The sequence below is a fragment of the Coregonus clupeaformis genome, chromosome 12 (genome assembly GCF_020615455.1).
Source record: "Coregonus clupeaformis isolate EN_2021a chromosome 12, ASM2061545v1, whole genome shotgun sequence".
Lineage (NCBI taxonomy): Eukaryota > Metazoa > Chordata > Actinopteri > Salmoniformes > Salmonidae > Coregonus > Coregonus clupeaformis.
Window position 1 is genome coordinate 55,455,254 of NC_059203.1, and position 18,319 is coordinate 55,473,572.

Genomic DNA, 18,319 nt, shown 5'->3' on the forward strand with positions numbered 1-18,319 from the left:
AAAGAAGGTCCAATAAACAGAGAAAAATATCATGTTCGCTCACTGCTTTGCTGCTCCCACCACTTTTGGGACCAGCAAAATAGTAAAACGGATATTCCCTTTTCTCTTTTTAAATATGGGACCTCAACTTCTTTTCGACTGATCATTTGGAAATCACAATCAATAATATACAGCAGGATTATCTTGCCGAGTTTGAGTGGACATATATTCTCAGAACTACAAATTGGACCTTTCAAATAGGTCAAATGGCAATCGCAATAATAAATTGACTATGAGCTACGTGCCAGCCTAATTTATTAATGTATACATAAATATCTCACCAAGACTAATATGCCACCACCCATTACTCCAGTAAAAACAAACAATGGAAGTTGGAGCACTGCCATAGAATTTCTGAACTACCCAGAGACATCTGGCACCTTTGGCACCTTCTTCCTCAGCTTTTCTGACTTTTCAGGATGGAGAGCTCAAATAATGGTTTTGATCTGATTGCTTGTGAAGGGTGGTGCTAAGTAATGCTTAAATAACAGGAGTTATATTCTAAATGGAAATGACAGCCACAGCCCTGCAGGGAGGGCAAGTACAAATTGCAAAATTTGATTTGATTAAAAAGATGTGACCCGACTCAAGCTTGTCCCAGCAACCGCTCAGCAAAAGTTGATACAAGTCAAGGACGCCCCATATAACACAAGGCCAACACTCTCCTAATGAATACACTCTGTGGATAAATACTTTTGTTGCCATAATGATACTGTAGCACATGCTGGAGGTGTTGCATACTATACATATTCTGTAAGATGTGTCAGTTCTGAGCCTTTAAAAAAAAATAAAAAATCAGCGATGGAAAACATTCCGACTTGATTGTCAGAAAAAACAACACAACTTAGCACTTATTTCCCTGTCTATTTATCCAACCAAGCTGCATCCACATGCGTGCGTTAAGTAGGGCTCACAAGACAGTTCTAAGTTATGCTACATTATGGGCAACAGCGGACAATCCTACTGTAGAGTCTTGACTAACAGCATTGGATCTAAAACAAAATACTATAACATGGAACGTTTCATCAGATAACCTTCTTAGCTAGCTGCTCTCACCCTGCTAATCCATGCGCCTCCTAGATCATGTTCAACCTCCTGGGAATTGCCTGTAAAGACTGGCTGAATAAAGTGTAGTTAGATTGACAGTAGCAGATAGAGGAACGGGTTCTTAAATGAATGGATTAGGCACGACAATTGAGAAGTGCTTGGCTTACTCTGTAGTCCTTTTCATGATAGCCTCACATGCACTGTATGTATTGTTGTGAATTAACTACCAGCCATTTAGGTGAACGAGATTTCTGATGTTGAGACACAACCTGTAAAGTTATTTATTGACAGAGGCAGTCTACAAAGTTAACATATCCAGATGATATCTTCATGGCAAATCAATCAAATGCATTTTATAAAGCCTTTTTTACATCAGCAGTTGTCACAAAAAGCAAGCAAGGCAGAAGCACAGCTATAGGAAAAACTCCAGAGAAGGCAGGAACCTAGGAAAAAACCTAGAGAGGAACCAGGCTCCGAGGGGTGGCCAGTCCTCTTCTGGCTGTACCGGGTAGAGATTTAAGAGTACAAATGCTTAAAATGACCTAATTTCATTACTGGAAAGGCCATGCAGATGTTTATCCCTGCAAAATTGATATCATAAGAAAAAAAAACAGCCATCATCTCAGATGTTCACTGAGCACTTTGGAGTATGTCATTCTTGAGTGATTATTTGACATCCCCATTAAAACCATTTCTCTGAAATCAACGTGGGGCAAAACCCTCGTAATGTTTTCCGAGCTACGCTACATCAACATACCACATTATCTTCTTAGGGGGAAACAATCTTCTGCATTCATGTTACTAACAGTACTGCTTATACCTACAGATCACACATATCACCTGAAACGAGCTTAGCCGTGATACCACTGGGTTTGTGACATCAAACCTCCACCCATAGGTACGCACTAAACACTCCCTTAACACAGCAGCAGGGTGAGTGCCTGTCATCTGGATGTCGCTATAGTGCTCCTCCAGGACTCTCGTGAAGAAAACAAATAGGAAAAAACAGGGCAGTGTTTGAAACAGTTGACTCCCTGGTGCGGTGCCAGGGCCTCCATCCAGCTCATGGTAATAAATTGCAGTCTGACAACATTGCTCTCAACAGCTTAACGTAGACCTTTTCCAAGACACTGTTTGTCACTTTCTGGTCTGGGCCTCGGGACATTTACAGTTTAGTACCATGGGAACACTGACTAAGCCGACTTGAGTTTGCCATTTCCTGTTCAAAGTCTGTTTGAGATGCACTATTCTGGGTGGGTTGTTAAATATAGTTTGGGGGAAGGTTGGGCGTTACACTGTATATCTATTAGACATAGATGAGACTACTGTACTTCAACTATGGGTAATACCACATTTGTTTCACGACAGGAGAAGAACTGCCTCATCCAACAATTCACTGGAAATATTCACTAAGGCAACTTTCACCCAAACTGGAAATATACCGGTGGTAGTTAGAGCCCTGAGTTTTTCCTAGTCGAGTCACAAGGTCAGGAAAACTCAAAGGTTATCTTTGATAAGATTACCGCAACACTATTCAGATCACAAAATAATCTTTGTAGAACGGTGGAGCACCAATCTGAACACAAACAATCAGAGGAAATGGGGAAATAGTGATAGTGATCTGAACCCAAAAGGGTCACAGTGCAGGAAGACGTAATGACACAACAGAAGCGGCACACTGAATCCTGCCTGGTCATGTGAGCAGGCTGTGTGGGTCATGGCGTAGTAAGCAAACACCAGGTGACAGACCTGAAGGATCATTTCACAGAGGAAGACTGCGTTAGTTTTCCTGCTGTCCTGATGACTGCTCTAAAACCACTGTGCTGTAAACCTGCACATGATCGCTCGGTGTTAGCAGCAGAGGTCAGCGCCTGGCAGCCCGCAGAGCAAATATACCTATATGCCTAGAAAGGTAAACCAAACGGGATCATAGGACCATGTAGTACTAAGCACTGGCAACAATTAAGCCACCGTATATAAAGTCCTTTTTATATAGACCTGTGGCTTAAGTGAACAATGGTGACTTGCTGATGACTCCATCTTTGTTTATATCACTTCCAAGCGTCATAAAATGACCAATAACATGTTTATGCCCCATCGCTAGTTTTGGATTGTTGTCTTTCATAAGATGCGTTTTCTAAACTTTCATGGAAAATGTAACATACATGTCCCATATGAGTGTTAGAAGCATAGGTGAAGGACTGTATGGATGGGGTGATTTCACTGAATGATGAGAGAACTTGCGCCCCCTGCTGTGGAAAACAGCCCTAAAACAAATGCAGGAGGTGGAAGCTAAAAGGGCCCACTCCCTCTCTCACAGTCGTTCAGCTGAACAGCCACACGGATGGCCAGACACTCACACACACAGACACTCACACACATACCCAATTCCAAACGAACCCCTAGCCTTAGGCACTTTGTGTAGATCTCAAAGGTGTAAAAATTGAGACATTTCCTGGAGGTGTATATGATGTACCATTTCAAATTCATTCAGATGAATTTAACAAAAAGTGCCTCATGGTGGGGCATCTGTAATTGATTTGCATTTGAACTGTTAGTCCTGAGAAGAGTCTGTATCCATGTCTCTCTTCTCCAGACCAGAGCACAAAACTTCCCTTTCTTAAAACACCCTTTAGATTGGTTCTCACACATACACAGACCCCAGTAGACCCTTTCCCTCCCAGAGCCCCTTGTGGACCCACGAGACAGTGATCTGTCAGTCAGAGGGAAACCCAACACCACCATTTCCATGGAGAAGCCTCCATTCACTGTCAAAGACCTACGGCATTTGGCTGAGAGGTGACTGACAAACATGTATCAACTAGCACACCTGTTACGCAAAACGGTGCTACATTCATCAGGCACTTCATTACTGGTTTCCAGATTTATTTTGAAGGAGGATTCATACAAACAAAAAGAGAAACAAAAGATTCCTTTGAGACTTATTTCAGTTACGACAAAAGCCCCATTTTATACAGTGATGATTCACGAGGCAACATGTACAGGTTTCCCATAACGTTCTGAGAGCATTGGAAGACAGAACCGCTGCAGACAAACTTCGACAGTAGGCTCAAAGGCTATGAATAACGCTTATAAATATTATGGCATCAGAAAAGATAAACAAATATAGATCCTTTCTAGTTATAATTTTTTTAAGGAAGTGCAACATTCCAAGCGGGCATCTTCTTACTCTCAAAACTTATACAAAATGGCGGTGGATGGTATTCCCTGCCAGTCAGTTGGTTGGTTGATGGGACACCGGTTCAGGGATTGTTTTGGGGGGATGAAGGGAGAGAGTGTGTGTAGTGTAGATCAGGTGTGTGAGTCCCTGCATGGCTACCCTGCCTAGAGTACAGTGCCTCTGGACACAGAGGAGTATGGGTAGAGGAGGAGGTGGAGCAGGGTGGTGGGGGTGGGCGTCTCAGAGCCCAGCGTCGTTGTAGGTGGGGGTGGGGACCTTCAGGATGCTCTGTGCATTCTCCTCCACAAGGGGGCGCCAATTGACCTCCCCAGTCAGCAGAAGGTCCTCCCCGTCCAGAGCATCGATAAATTGCATCTGTGTGGAACAAGTACAGATAAAGACACCAAGAAAGCACCATTAAGACTGGCAACCTGATGTTTCATATTTTTATTATGTACTGAATAGTCAATGATAGTTTGTGGAACATTGAAATGGCGTCCCAAACCAAAGCAACCTACTCAAGTATTTTTCTCAACATAGTATTTTGTGTTGGTCGAAAACTCAACAAGTGCTGTAAATTGTGACCCGTTTCAAGAAGCTAGGCATATGTCGCATGTCACTACTTCACAGGATTTTAATTATTATTATTATTTTATCAAAATGCGTTTTTGGGCAGAAATGCCTTCTGGAACATGTGGACTTTCATGTGCCTTAATAACAAACTTGTATGCCATCTGTAAATACGAATACAATTGTTAAATTACAAGCCTAGTTGGTTTAGCCACGGAAAAAGACAGGAACCTTCCCGCTAGCCATGACTGGCTGAGATAATGCATGGGCTGGACATGCCGAGAGATGAGTTCGGATTGGTCTGCCATGTAGCACACTTCTGTCTATAACATGAGCTGCTCAGTATGTTGATAATCCTTTCTACCGCAGCTTTTTTGAAAGATATGAAGAACTGCTAAAGTGTTGCTACTGCTCTCAACATTGCTGCCCTGAATTTTACAGGTGTTATCGACAAAGTCAAGATCAGTGGGAAAATTTTTAGATGGATTACTTTCTGTAGGACGATTGTGCCATGCTGACTCTCTCGGCCTCTGAAAATGAATCAGACGATGATGAAATCCCTGATTTAGGTTAAAACATTTTCATTGAACCAGACATTGTAGAGTCTTCTGATGACAGTGATGGGGAAGAAACAGCGTGTTGTTGTCACGGAAGAAGTTGACCGAGGGAGTCGAAAAGAGTCAGAAGGCTGTTGTATAAACCACCCGTCTCCGGATTACATCTTCAAACTAACGGCAACATGGCAACCATGACAGAGAGGGAGAAGCGTTCATCAATGTATACGGGTAAGAGTAAAGCTAGCTACATTTTAAGATATTATACGTTTCTAATTTTATCAGAAAGTCGTTTTCATTGCAAGTTAAAGCATGCTGTTAGCTAGCTAATGTTACGTGTATGATCTGTGTAGTAATATTATTTGTATCTCAGAAATCCATTTGCATTGCTACTTATAGCTTAATGTTAGCTAGCTAGCTAACATTGAACCTAGTTGGTTAGCTTTAGCTACCTGTAGATTCATGCATGGTAGTAATGTTATGAGTTGGTATTATGGTTAATTGTTTAGCTAGCTAGCTACATGTCTAAACATAAAAGACTCCACTATGTAAGTAACCATTTCACTGTACCATTTACACCTTCTGTATCCTGTGCATGTGACAAATAAACTTTGATTTTATTTGATCTAGTGTGTTTACCAGAGACGGTAATGTGAAGAACATGACCTGCATCAAAGTCAAATTAGGATAAAACGTTAGGCCGATGAGACAGTGTCCAAGTACAACAATTCTCAAGCAGAAAGCTCTGCTTTTATAAGCTATTTTCTGTAATTAGCTTGCCATTAACTTGACTTCAGTGCGTTCAAAACAACTGGGAACTCTGAAAAAACGAGCTCCGACTGGGAAAAATCTATTTGAAGGGTCATCCAACTCATGAACTCAGGAAACAATTTAATCAATTTTAGAATATTGCTATAACGTAACAAAATGTGGAAAAAAAGTCAAGGGGTCTGAATACTTCCCAAATGCACTGTACAACTCACATTTCAATGTGAATTTGGTAGGGTCACCCAAAAAGTTAGATATTGCATCTTTAATTAAACAAGTGGCCTGAGCTCATGGAAGGAGAATTTGATGACAGTAACTAGTGTGTGTAATGATGCAGTGGCGATGCCAGTGCAGCGCGCGACCACTGTACGTGACTTCGTCGCTGGGGCAGGGGCCGAGGGCCTGCGATCTCCTCTCCTGTAGCGTGTCATCAGGCATGGCCAGGCTTTATGTGCTGCACCTGTGATGAAACAGCTCTGGCCCACTTGATTAACAAACCTGTTATCTTTGCACTGACTTTTCTCCCCGTCTCTCATTTACTCCCCCTTTCAAGAGCTCGTCTATGCTCTTGAAATCCCTGCGAGCTCAGAGAAACAGTATCTTTTGTTTGTTTTCCTCATGAAAAGTCCCTCCTCGTCTCATAAATTCCTGGCAGTGCCTGTAATGTACACTAGCTAGCTGGAACCTGTGGCATGGCCCTGTCTGTGTGCAGTGATGCGAGGACACCTTTAATGCAAGCAGGCAGGAGTGGGTCAGGCCCTGGACTACGTACACACCAATAACTCAGGACCAAGGGGGATGCCAGTGGAGTGGCCGTCACCGCAGTCACACGTTCCCCCTAATGCCACTTCCATTTGCTTTCGTACTAATGTCAGAGTTCCACTGTCGCCCGCTGGCTTGGGTTGAGGAAATGGTCTAACGCTTGATTTAGTTTGACCGTAAAACCGCCACCTTTAACCCTCGTCGAAATTGGCCTATATGGATATGGCCAAATTGAAATGTTTCTAATAGAAGAACTATAAAAAAAAACATGATGCATGACCATGGCAGCAATTGTAATAGAACATTTTGGAGATTATGGGGAAATTATCAGACCAAAAGGTGAGGACACAACAGCTCACCTAACAAGACTGAATCCAAACAGACTTGATTTAATGTGCATTTCACCAGCAGTGGAAAAAGTACCCAATTGTCATACTTCAGTAAAAATAAAGATATCTTAATAGAAAATGACTCAAGTAAAAGTCACCCACTAAAATATTACTTGAGTAAAAGTCTAAAAGTATTTGTTTTTAAATATACTTAAGTATCAAAAGAAAATTCTATAAATAATTTGAATTTCCTTATATTAACCAAACCGATTCTCTTGAGGTTTATTTTTTTTAACCGATAGCCAGGGGCACACCCCAACACTCAGACATCATTTGCAAATGAAGCATGTGTGTTAAGGGAGTCTGCCAGATCAAAGGCAGTAGTGATGTCTGCGTTCTTCTGATAAGTTTGTGAATTGGACCATTTTCCTGTCCTGATAAGCATTCGAAATGTAACTAGTACTTTTGGGTGCCAGGGAAAATGTATGGGAATAAAAAGTACATTTTCTTTAGGAATGTAGTGGAGTAAAAGTAAAAGTTGTCAAAAATATAAATAGTACAGTAGATACCCCCAAAAACGATTTAAGTAGTACTTCAAAGTATTTTTTTACTTATGTTACGCCACTGTATTTTTCACAGCATTTGTCTATAATGAAATCTGAAAATACTCTGGATACATTCAGTAACATAAGAACATTCATATACATTTTGGAGTAGGTGCAAGATAAGAAAAAGGGTTTGAGTGAGAGGTCTAACATGGTGTCTCCAAGTTGCCACTAGAGATGTCCCCGACTAAAAAAAATCTTGGGTCGACAGAGACTCGTCTATACTTTAGACAAATCGATTGTATTTGTATTTTTCCATATATAGAGACATCCTATGACATCAAATCAACTATATGCACTGAGCTTGTCTGATGCTTTAAGCGCACTGTTTGATGAAATAATTAAGACACACAAATGACTAGAGGGAGTCCGACCTGCAGTCAGGTCAAGACCCTGGTGAGGACGACGAGCACGCAGATGAGCTTCCCTGAGACGGTTTCTGACAGTTTGTGCAGTACTTCCTTGGTTGTGCAAACCCACAGTTATCAGCTGTCCGGATGGCTCATCTCAGACCATCCTGCAGGTGAAGAAGCCGGATGTGGAGGTCCTGGGCTGGCGTGGTAAGACGTGGTCTGCAGTTTTGAGGCCGGTTGGACGTACTGCCAAATTCTCTAAAATGAGGTTGGAGGCGGCTTGCGGTAGAGAAATTAACATAAAATTATCTGGCAACAGCTCTGGTGGACATTCCTGCAGTCAGCATTCCAAATGCACACTCCCTCAAAACTTGAGACATCTGTTGCATTATGTTGTGTGACAAAACTGCAAATTTTAGAGTAAAAAATTGGGAATATCTGTTGACAGTTTTGCTTTTAATAAAACATTTATGTAAGTCTACGGTGTGCCTCTCCGCTGGCAAAATCAATGCCATAACCAATTGCATTACCTCTAAACCAGCTTTTGGTCGGTCTTAAATATCCCTAGTTGCGCTGACTGAAATTGGCATATTGGTGCATGTTTTTAAGGACACAACTATATTTTCATCCCTCCCACCTCAGCGCAAGCGAGCTGATGTTAGACAGGTAAATTGCCGAACCTGGCATAAGGGATGGGAAATGCCAGTGCTTCAGTTTTTACATGACAAAATGACAAACTAACGTGCGTTTAACACTTGCGCCTCCAGTTTAAATAACTAAAAGGAATAAAAACTAGGCTCTACAGAGTGGAATTTGAAGACAATTGTTCACAAAAAAAGAGATGAACTGTTTGAGAACACCCTAGAGCAGACCTTTTCAAATATCTCCTCAGGGACCCACAGCCATTCCATGTATTTGAACTATTCTAGAACTAGCACACCTGATTTAACTTTTCATCAAGCCCTTGAATAGGTGAATCAGGTGAGCTAGTTCAGGGCTACAACAAAATAGTGAAACGTCTGGGGGTCCCCATGTCCCTCAGGTCTTTCCAAACCTGATAAGTCGGGGGCAGATTCTTTTTGGGTGCCGGGTGAAAACTTTGTGGCCAGAAACATTTATCTTCTTTATTTGGGGAACCACTGAGGACTAGGGTCCTCGTGTCCCATCTGTGGTGATATGGAGGGTTGTCTTCCTTTCTCACCTGTTTGCGGACGTACTCCACCATGAGCTCCAGCTGCCTGGGGTCCTCGCACTGGCGGTTGAACATGTTCCTCCACAGGGCGGCCGCCAGCACCCCGTCGTCCGAAAGGATTCCCTTCAAATGCAACACAGAGGTGGTGAATCTTTACCTTCCATCACTGCTTCGTCAAATAGCACTGAGGACTGGACCTGACCGAGCACGCTGGCTCCTGCAGGACCTTTCCGACAGTCAGGCCTAGAACAGCACCACGACATGCTAGCTCCTGACCCGTTCACAAGCAGGCTTGGTCTCTGGGGCCCTTCCGTTGCCAGTCATCGTTTCCAGTGTGTGTTGTGTTTTATACGATCTGGCACAGCTGAGGCAAAGATAACCCTAATGGTCATAGCTGGGTCTTACCTCGTCATATCCAAAAATAGCAGCGTAGAAGGTCTCTGTCATAGCCCTCATGCTTTCCTTCCGGTGAATGGCATCAATCTAGAAGGGTGAAAGAGAGGGAGGGAGGGATGTGGGTTAGCCAACTGCAGAGCAAGGACCGAAGTTGGTTTTAACACTATTTTGGGTAAACAGTCCCAAGACTACTGCTTTGCTTGAGTTCCTCAAATTTGTTCACATTTTCCACATCGAGCGCGCACACACACACACACACACACATTTTCCTCTCCTGAAATATAAATAACATTTTCCTTGGGCTGTTGGAGCCAGTTTATAGTGCTGGACTAGGTTGAGAGTAGGGGATCTTTGTGGCCACTCACTGAGTGTGTCGAGCAGGTAGAGGGGACTATACTTACATAAATACACAGGTACAGCACTCACTTACATACAGTACTGTATTAGGTACACCAAGGACACTAATAATACTCAGGGAGTTTTGATAATGAATGCATTGTAATAGAATAGGGGAGTAAAAACACAGAACTAAATAGGCTATGACAAGAATGAATCAGAGGTCACCTCGAGGAATCTTCCATACAAACTCCGCAGCTTGAAAAACCGTGACCTGGAAGCGGTTTGAGAACTCAATAGATGAGGACCTAGTTTTACCTGTTCAAAACGCCCAATAGGTCAATTTGGAGCAGGCGTGATAGACAGGAGTAGAACTCCCACTTAGAACAATAACAACAAGTCCCTTAACCTCTGCTCTGTGCAATTCTCCATAGTAACATACATGCAGCAATCTCTGGTCTTTTTGGATACATTTTTTGGAAAGTGATCTCATTTATTAAAAATCAGTTTAAGGGCTTCCACTCACCTCTGCGTTGGCTATCGGCGTGGCGCTAGAAGATGCACCTGTGCATAATTAGGGACCTACGCATAATCACCACCCCCCAAGCACCAGACTACCTGACAAGTTTTTTTCCCTTCGTTTTACACAATTAGCAAGTAACATTAGATCTGAAACGATTGCATGGGGGCTCTAGCAGTGAGAGGGGTAGTGTGGATACCTGGAAGGCCCATATTCTTTTGAGGATTAGCCTATGTTTTGCTTCAGTCCGAATCCAAAACAAAAAGCAGATAGGCTACAGCTTGAGCGGCATTACAAAACAGCCTGTGTATGTCAGCCTTGTACTGGTCTGTAGCTCCATTGTCCAGGTAAAGAACAGAATATGCACTGGTAGAGCCATCCGCTCAGTGCCATGTTAACGCTGTGGGGAACAAGGGGTCCCTTCATTTTAGTAACCCTCTCCTCTGGAGTTACATGGGCTTGCCCTGGTGGTGCCCTCAGGCCAGTTGGGTGGAGGAGCAGGAAAATGAGGCCAGGTTAGGGCAGTGTGAGTGGTTAAGCTTCGGGAGAAGGCAAACGACTGAGCTTACAGCGAGGGCCCCGCTTCTGCAGTCATCATCAATCTTTACCGTTCGGGTTCTCATTCCCCCGCCACCGTCGAGAATGAGCTCACGCCAAAGGGTGCCCACATCCTCCATGGAAAATAGGCTTTAACCTCTTAAGGACCGGACCCCTTTTTTTCACCTAAAATGACATACCCAAATCTGCCTGTAGCTCAGGACCTGAAGCAAGGATATGGATATTCTTGATACCATTTGAAAGGAAACACTTTCAAGTTTGTGGAAATGTGAAATGAATGTAGGAGAATATAACACATTAGATCTGGTAAAAGATAATACAAACAAAAAAAACATGCATTTCATAGACGATGGAACAAAAATAATAATAGAAAACGCAAGAGAAAGGCCACAATATAATATTGCAGTTTAGGCGTAATGTAGATTTTGGCCAGCAGTGTGTGTGCAAAGTTTCAGATTGATCCAGTGAAGCATTGCAATACTGGACTACTTTGTTTCAAGTCTGCCCAAATGTGCCTAATTGGTCAATTGATACATTTTCAAGAACATACAAAAATGATATGGTAATACAAAATGTAAGTTTACACAGTACATGATGGATCATTAGCTTATAAACTAACTTTCACACATCTAGATGGCCGGGCGGGGTGGAGCCAGAGACAGCAAGGGTTCAAACTGTAGAACCCAGTTCCTACATTTGAATATAAAAATGGATTTTATCAAACAAAACTATGCTACATTTTATCTCTGGGACCCTCGGGATGACAAATCAGAGCAAGATTACTGAATGTAAGTACTTTATTTACCTTCAGAGGCGAATGTATCAAACCAGTTGCCGTGATATGTTTTTTTTGTTGTTGTGCGCTCTCCTCAAACAATAGCATGCTATTTTTTCACTGTAACAGCTACTGTAAATTGGACAGTGCAGTTAGATTAACAAGAATCTAAGCTTTCTGCCCATATAAGACATGTCTATGTCCTGGAAAGTTTGCTGTTACTTACAACAGTCATGCTAATCACATTAGCGCACGTTAGCTCAACCGTTCCGTATACGGGACACCGATCCCGTAGAGGTTAACGAGGCATTTTTGGGTGACAGGTTCATGGAGAGCAGCGACCTTTGACTTCAGGTGTTCCTGCCGTGGTATGGAACTACCATGTACAACAGTGTAGGCCTATACACAGACTTCATGTTTCGGGATGGCTCCATCAGCTGATTCCAACCATTTAATAGTGGCAGTTACAGTATGTCGAGGTGATTATTCAGGGCCCTGTAAAAGCTGCTCTACTCACAGAGGATTACTCCAAATAGCTGGCAGCAGCTCGCCCGCCTCAGCTGGGCTAAATAATACTGATAATGACCTAATACATTTTCCCTAGACGAGACATCTGAAAAGTTTAGGATTTTCTTATAAAGTCCAATGCCGAAACCTTTCCCTCTTGATTTACAGTCCGCTCGGAAGGAGAGGTGTTACCACATGGAAAAGCCGTCCGGATGGTGGCACGAGAACGCTGGTGATTTCATTCCCTCGTTCCCCCTTGCTTGTTCCCAAGTGGGGTGAGCTTGTAAAACTATAGGGGGCAAGTCAATCATGCAAATGGGCGAAGGTCACGTCGGCCTCAGACGTTAGTGAGAGCGCAGTAACAGTTATACGAGGGCAGGGCCTTCGAAATGGAGACATTGACATTTGTTTTACAAGGAAGGTATTCATTTGTCAGACATCTTCCTCTATTACAAGTTGTAACCATAAATAATTTTGAAGACTTCAACATGAACATTATAGAAAAGTATTACTTAAAGCTCCAAGGGGGGAACTTAGGCAGAACTCTTGACTTGATCACCAGGGCAATCATTCCTTACAACAAATAGATGGTGGGGGACAGGACGTCTGACTTTAGCTGGTGAAATTGTTGGCCAGCAACCAACTCTGTACATGTTGACATGCCTGACAGTCAAAACTGGTCTGGTCTGGTTCAAGAGAACTGGTTCAGGGGTTATGCAACAACACTACTTCTGTATAGCCTACTTTCATAATCTATCCCATAAGTCAAGCGTGACTTTGTTCACGAAAGACACATTTTTGGTGGTTTTTGGTGGTTATTTAATATACTCTTTGAAGAGGTAGGGTTTTAGATGTTTTCAGAAGATGGGCAGGGACTCTGCTGTCCTGGCTTCAGGGGGAAGCTGGTTCCACCATTGGGGCTTTGACTGGGCTGAGCGGGAGCTGCCCTCCTGTATGGATGGGAGGGCCAAGAGACCAGAGGTGACAGAACGGAGTACTCGGGTTGGGGTGTAGGGTTTGAGCATAGCCTGAAGGTAGGGAAGGGCAGTTCCTCTTGCTGCTCCTTAGGCAAGTACCATGGTCTTGTAGTGGATGCAAGATTCAACTGGAAGCCTGTGGAGTATGCGGAAGAGCGGGGTGACATGGGAGAACTTGGGAAGGTTGAACACCAGGCGGGTTGCGGCGTTCTGGGTAAGTTGCAAGGGTTTGATGGCACAAGCGGGGAGCCCAGCCAACAGCGAGTCGTAGTAGTCCAGACGGGAGATGACAAGTGCCTGGTTTAGGACCTGCAACGCTTCCTGTGTGAGATAGGGTCGTACTCTACGGATGTTGTAGAGCATGAACCTGCAGGAGCGAGTCACTGCTTTGATATTTGCAGAGAACGGCAGGGTGTTGTCCAGGGTCCTACATCAGCACTGCTACTTTAAGACGCTTGATAGATACGGTCCCAGATTTTAGACTGGTAAAGACACGAGGTTGGAGTTTGAGGGACTTACTCCCATGATCTTGCTCCTCTGCTCCACGTCCTCCCACATTGAGTGGACGATGTAGCGGCACATGTACTTCCCCTCACGGCCTTCTTGCCTTACCCGCACCAGACACATCCTACAGGAGAAAACAAAAAGATAGTTAATAATCAACTTGAGTGCATTCGGAAAGTATTCAGACCGCTTCCCTTTTTCCACATTACAGCCTTATTCTAAAATAGTTTAAATCAATTGTATTACTCATCAATCTACACAATACCCCATAATGACAAACCAAAAACCAGTTTTTAGACATTTTTACCAAAACATAAATAATAATAAAAACATTTTACATAAGTATTCAGACCCCTTGCTATGAGACTCGAAATTAAGCTCAGGTGCATCCTGTTTTCATTGATCATGATTCTCTGGTCTGATGAAACCAAGATTGAACTCTTTGGCTGAATGCCAAGCGTCGGCTGGAGTGGTGTAAAGCTCGCCGCCATTGGACACTGGGAGCAGTGGAAACGCATTCTCTGGAGTGATGAATCACGCTTCACCATCTGGCAGTCAGACGGACGAATCTGGGTTTGGTGGATGCCAGGAGAACGCTACCTGCTCCAATGCATAGTGCCAACTGTAAAGTTTGGTGGAGGAGGAATAATGGTCTGGGGCTGTTTTTCATGGTTCAGGCTAGGTCCCTTAGTTCCAGTGAAGGTAAATCTTAACACTACAGCATATAATGACATTCTAGACGATTCGGTGCTTCCAACTTTGTGGCAACAGTTTGGGGAAGGCCCTTTCCTGTTTCAGCATGACAATGCTCCCGTGCACAAAGCGAGGTCCATACAGAAATGGTTTGTCAAGATCAAATCAAATTTTAATTTGTCACATACGTGTTTAGCAGATGTAGCGAAATGCTTGTGCTTCTAGCTCCAACAGTGCAGTAATATCTAACAATTTCACAACATACACCCAATACACACAAATCTATGTAAAGGAATGGAATTTAAGAATACAGTCGTGGTCAAAAGTTGAGAATGACACAAATACTAATTTTCACAAAGTCTGCTGCCTCAGTTATGATGATGGCAATTTGCATATACTCCAGAATGTCATGACGAGTGATCAGATGAATTGCAAAGTCCCTCTTTGCCATGAAAATTAACTTAATACATTTCCACTGCATTTCAGCCCTGCCACAAAAGGACCAGCTGCCATCATGTCAGTGAATCTCTCGTTAACACAGGTGAGAGTGTTGACGAGGACAAGGCTGGAGATCACTCTGTCATGCTGATTGAGTTAGAATAACAGACTGGAAGCTTTAAAAGGAGGGTAGTGCTTGAAATCATTGTTCTTCCTCTGTTAACCATGGTTACCTGCAAGGAAACACGTGCCGTCATCATTGCTTTGCACAAAAACGGCTTCACAGGCAAGGATGTTGCTGCTAGTAAGATTGCACCTAAATCAACCATTTATCGGATCATCATAAACTTCAAGGGGAGAGGTTCAATTGTTGTGAAGAAGGCGTCAGGGCGCCCAAGAAAGTCCAGCAAGCGCCAGGACCGTCTCCTAAAGTTGATTCAGCTGCGGGATCGGGGCACCACCAGTGCAGAGCTTGCTCAGGAATGGCAGCAGGCAGGTGTGAGTGCATCTGCACGCAGTGAGGCAAATACTTTTGGAGGATGGCCTGGTGTCAAGAAGGGCAGCAAAGAAGCCACTTCTCTCCAGGAAAAACATCAGGGACAGACTGATATTCTGCAAAAGGTACAGGGATTGGACTGCTGAGGACTGGGGTAAAGTCATATTCTCTGATGAATCCCCTTTCCGATTGTTTGGGGCATCCGGAAAACACCTTGTCCGGAGAAGACAAGGTGAGAGCTACCATCAGTCCTGTGTCATGCCAACAGTAAAGCATCCTGAGACCATTCATGTGTGGGGTTGCTTCTCAGCCAAGGGAGTGGGCTCACTCACAATTTTGCCTAAGAACACAGCCATGAATAAAGAATGGTACCAACACATCCTCCGAGAGCCACTTCTCCCAACCATCCAAGAACAGTTTGGTGACGACCAATGCCTTTTCCAGCATGATGGAGCACCTTGCCATAAGGCAAAAGTGATAACTAAGTGGCTCGGAGAACAAAACATCGACATTTTGAGTCCATGGCCAGGAAACTCCCCAGACCTTAATCCCATTAAGAATTTGTGGTCGATCCTCAAGAGGTAGGTGGACAAACAAAAACCCACAAGTTCTGACAAACTCCAAGCATTGATTATGCAAGAATGGGCTGCCATCAGTCAGGATGTGGCCCAGAAGTTAATTGACAGCATGCCAGGGCAGATTGCAGAGGTCTTGAAAAAGAAGGGTCAACACTGCAAATATTGACTCTTTGCATAAACTTAATGTAATTGTCAATAAAAGCATTTGACACTTATGGAATGCTTGTAATTATACTTCAGTATACCATAGTAACATCTGACAAAAATATCTCATAACACTGAAGCAGCGAACTTTGTGAAGACCAATACTTGTGTCATTCTCAAAACTTTTGACCAAGACTGTATATACACATATATGGACAAGCAATGACAAGAGCAGCATGGAAGAACTTGACTGGCCTGCACAGAGCCCTGACCTCAATCGAACATCTATGGGATGAATTGGAACGCCGACTGCGAGCCAGGCCTAATCTCCCAACATCAGTGTCCGACCTCACTAATGCTCTTGTGGCTGAATGGAAGCAAGTTCCCGCAGCAATGTTCCAACATCTAGTGGAAAGCCTTCCCAGAAGAGTGGAGGCTGTTGTTGCAGCAGAGAGGGGGACCAACTCCATATTAATGCCCATGATTTTTGAATGAGAGAAGCAGGTGTCCACATACTTTTGGTCATGTAGTGTACATGACCATTCCTAGGAAATCCTCTACTGACGTCAATGCATGATTTATTCATGTTCAAGTCACACATGCTTGTATCAAGTTACAATTTGTCATTGTAACAGTGCTACTTTTAAGTGGTTCATGTCGATTCTGCTGTGTTGGGATCACGTTTTCTCAACCCTTTTCTTAAAATGGGCTTTGATCTGACTAGTACTGTGTAATTTCTGAAACGGGTAGCTGAAAAAGTCAATAGAACCGAATCCGTGGTTGTTCTACATTTTCACTCACTGGTTCTTGGGTGCAAATGCTAATAACCTAAACCAGTTTGAGCATGAATCCACATCCGTATGCGTTATTCCCACGACATGACACCATTTTCATAGCGTGAAGATGGTTTAGCCTCCTGCGCACAGCAGTTTTGATTGAGTCCAGGCCTGGCTTTTGAAGCTTATGTCATCCCGCATCCCAAAGTCAACAGAATTAGTGGCAGGAAAGTAGCTTTGACAGGAAGTCAGAGGAGTGGTGGGCATGTTTGATGAAGAGGGCCGTGGCAGAGCAATTCATCACCCAACTCTGATGAGCTCATGCATGCATACCTTTCTTTCCCAGGTCTGGATCAAATACCAAGGCATGTGTTAACTAAAGGCATATAACCTGAACTACCTGGGGTTTGAGAGTACAGATGCAAAAAGGGTGGCGAGGTTAGGTTATTCGAAAATAGAGTAGATGGATGACACCCAGTTCGATTTACTTCTTGGAAAATCAAGATGGCAAGATTTACCTCTAAACAATACTTATCCAAGCAGAAACATACCTAAACAATTAAGCCCTTACCACTGCACTCTATACATAGACAGGGAGGAGGTGAGGGCCCTGGCAGAGTGCTGCCAGGAAAATAACCTCTCCCTCAACGTCAACAAAACGAAGGAGCTGATCGTGGACTTCAGGAAACAGCAGAGGGAGCACGCCCCTATCCACATCGACGGGACTGCAGTGGAGAAGGTGTACACATCACTGACAATCTGAAACGGTCCACCCACACAGACAGTGTGGTGAAGAAGGCGCAACAGCGTCTCTTCAACCTCAGGAGGCTGAAGAAATTTGTCTTGGCCCCTAACACCCTTACAAATGTTTACATACGCACAATTGAGAGCATCCTGTCGGGCTGTATCACCGCCTGGTATGGCAACTGCACCGCCCGCAACCGTAGGGCTCTCTAGAAGGGTGGTGCGGTCTGCCCAACGCGTCACCGGGGGCACACTGCCTGCCCTTCAGGACACCTACAGCACCCGATGTCACAGGAAGGCCAAAAATATAATTGAGGACATCGACCACCCGAGCCACGGCCTGTTCACCCCGCTATCATCCAGAAGGCGAGGTCAGTACAGGTGCATCAATGCTGGGACCGAGAGACTGAAAAACAGCTTCTATCTCAAGGCCATCAGACTGTTAAAAAGCCATCACCACCCGGTTACTCAACTCTG

The 18,319-nt window shown here is 43.8% G+C and overlaps 1 protein-coding gene across 2 annotated transcripts in view; it reads right to left on the reverse strand.

Moving 5' to 3' along the window:
* Window positions 1–3,955: 3,955 nt before the first annotated feature.
* Window positions 3,956–18,319, reverse strand: part of LOC123492061 (ubiquinol-cytochrome-c reductase complex assembly factor 1-like) — a 30,922-nt gene continuing 16,558 nt past the window's right edge. For both annotated transcript variants that reach the window (XM_045223972.1, XM_045223971.1), the window contains 4 exons: window positions 13,989–14,097; window positions 9,806–9,883; window positions 9,410–9,523; window positions 3,956–4,642 (listed from right to left, as the gene is read on the reverse strand). In XM_045223972.1, coding sequence (XP_045079907.1) covers window positions 4,508–4,642; window positions 9,410–9,523; window positions 9,806–9,883; window positions 13,989–14,097 — 436 coding nt within the window. In that variant the 3' untranslated portion in view covers window positions 3,956–4,507. The remainder of the gene's footprint in view (window positions 4,643–9,409; window positions 9,524–9,805; window positions 9,884–13,988; window positions 14,098–18,319) is intronic.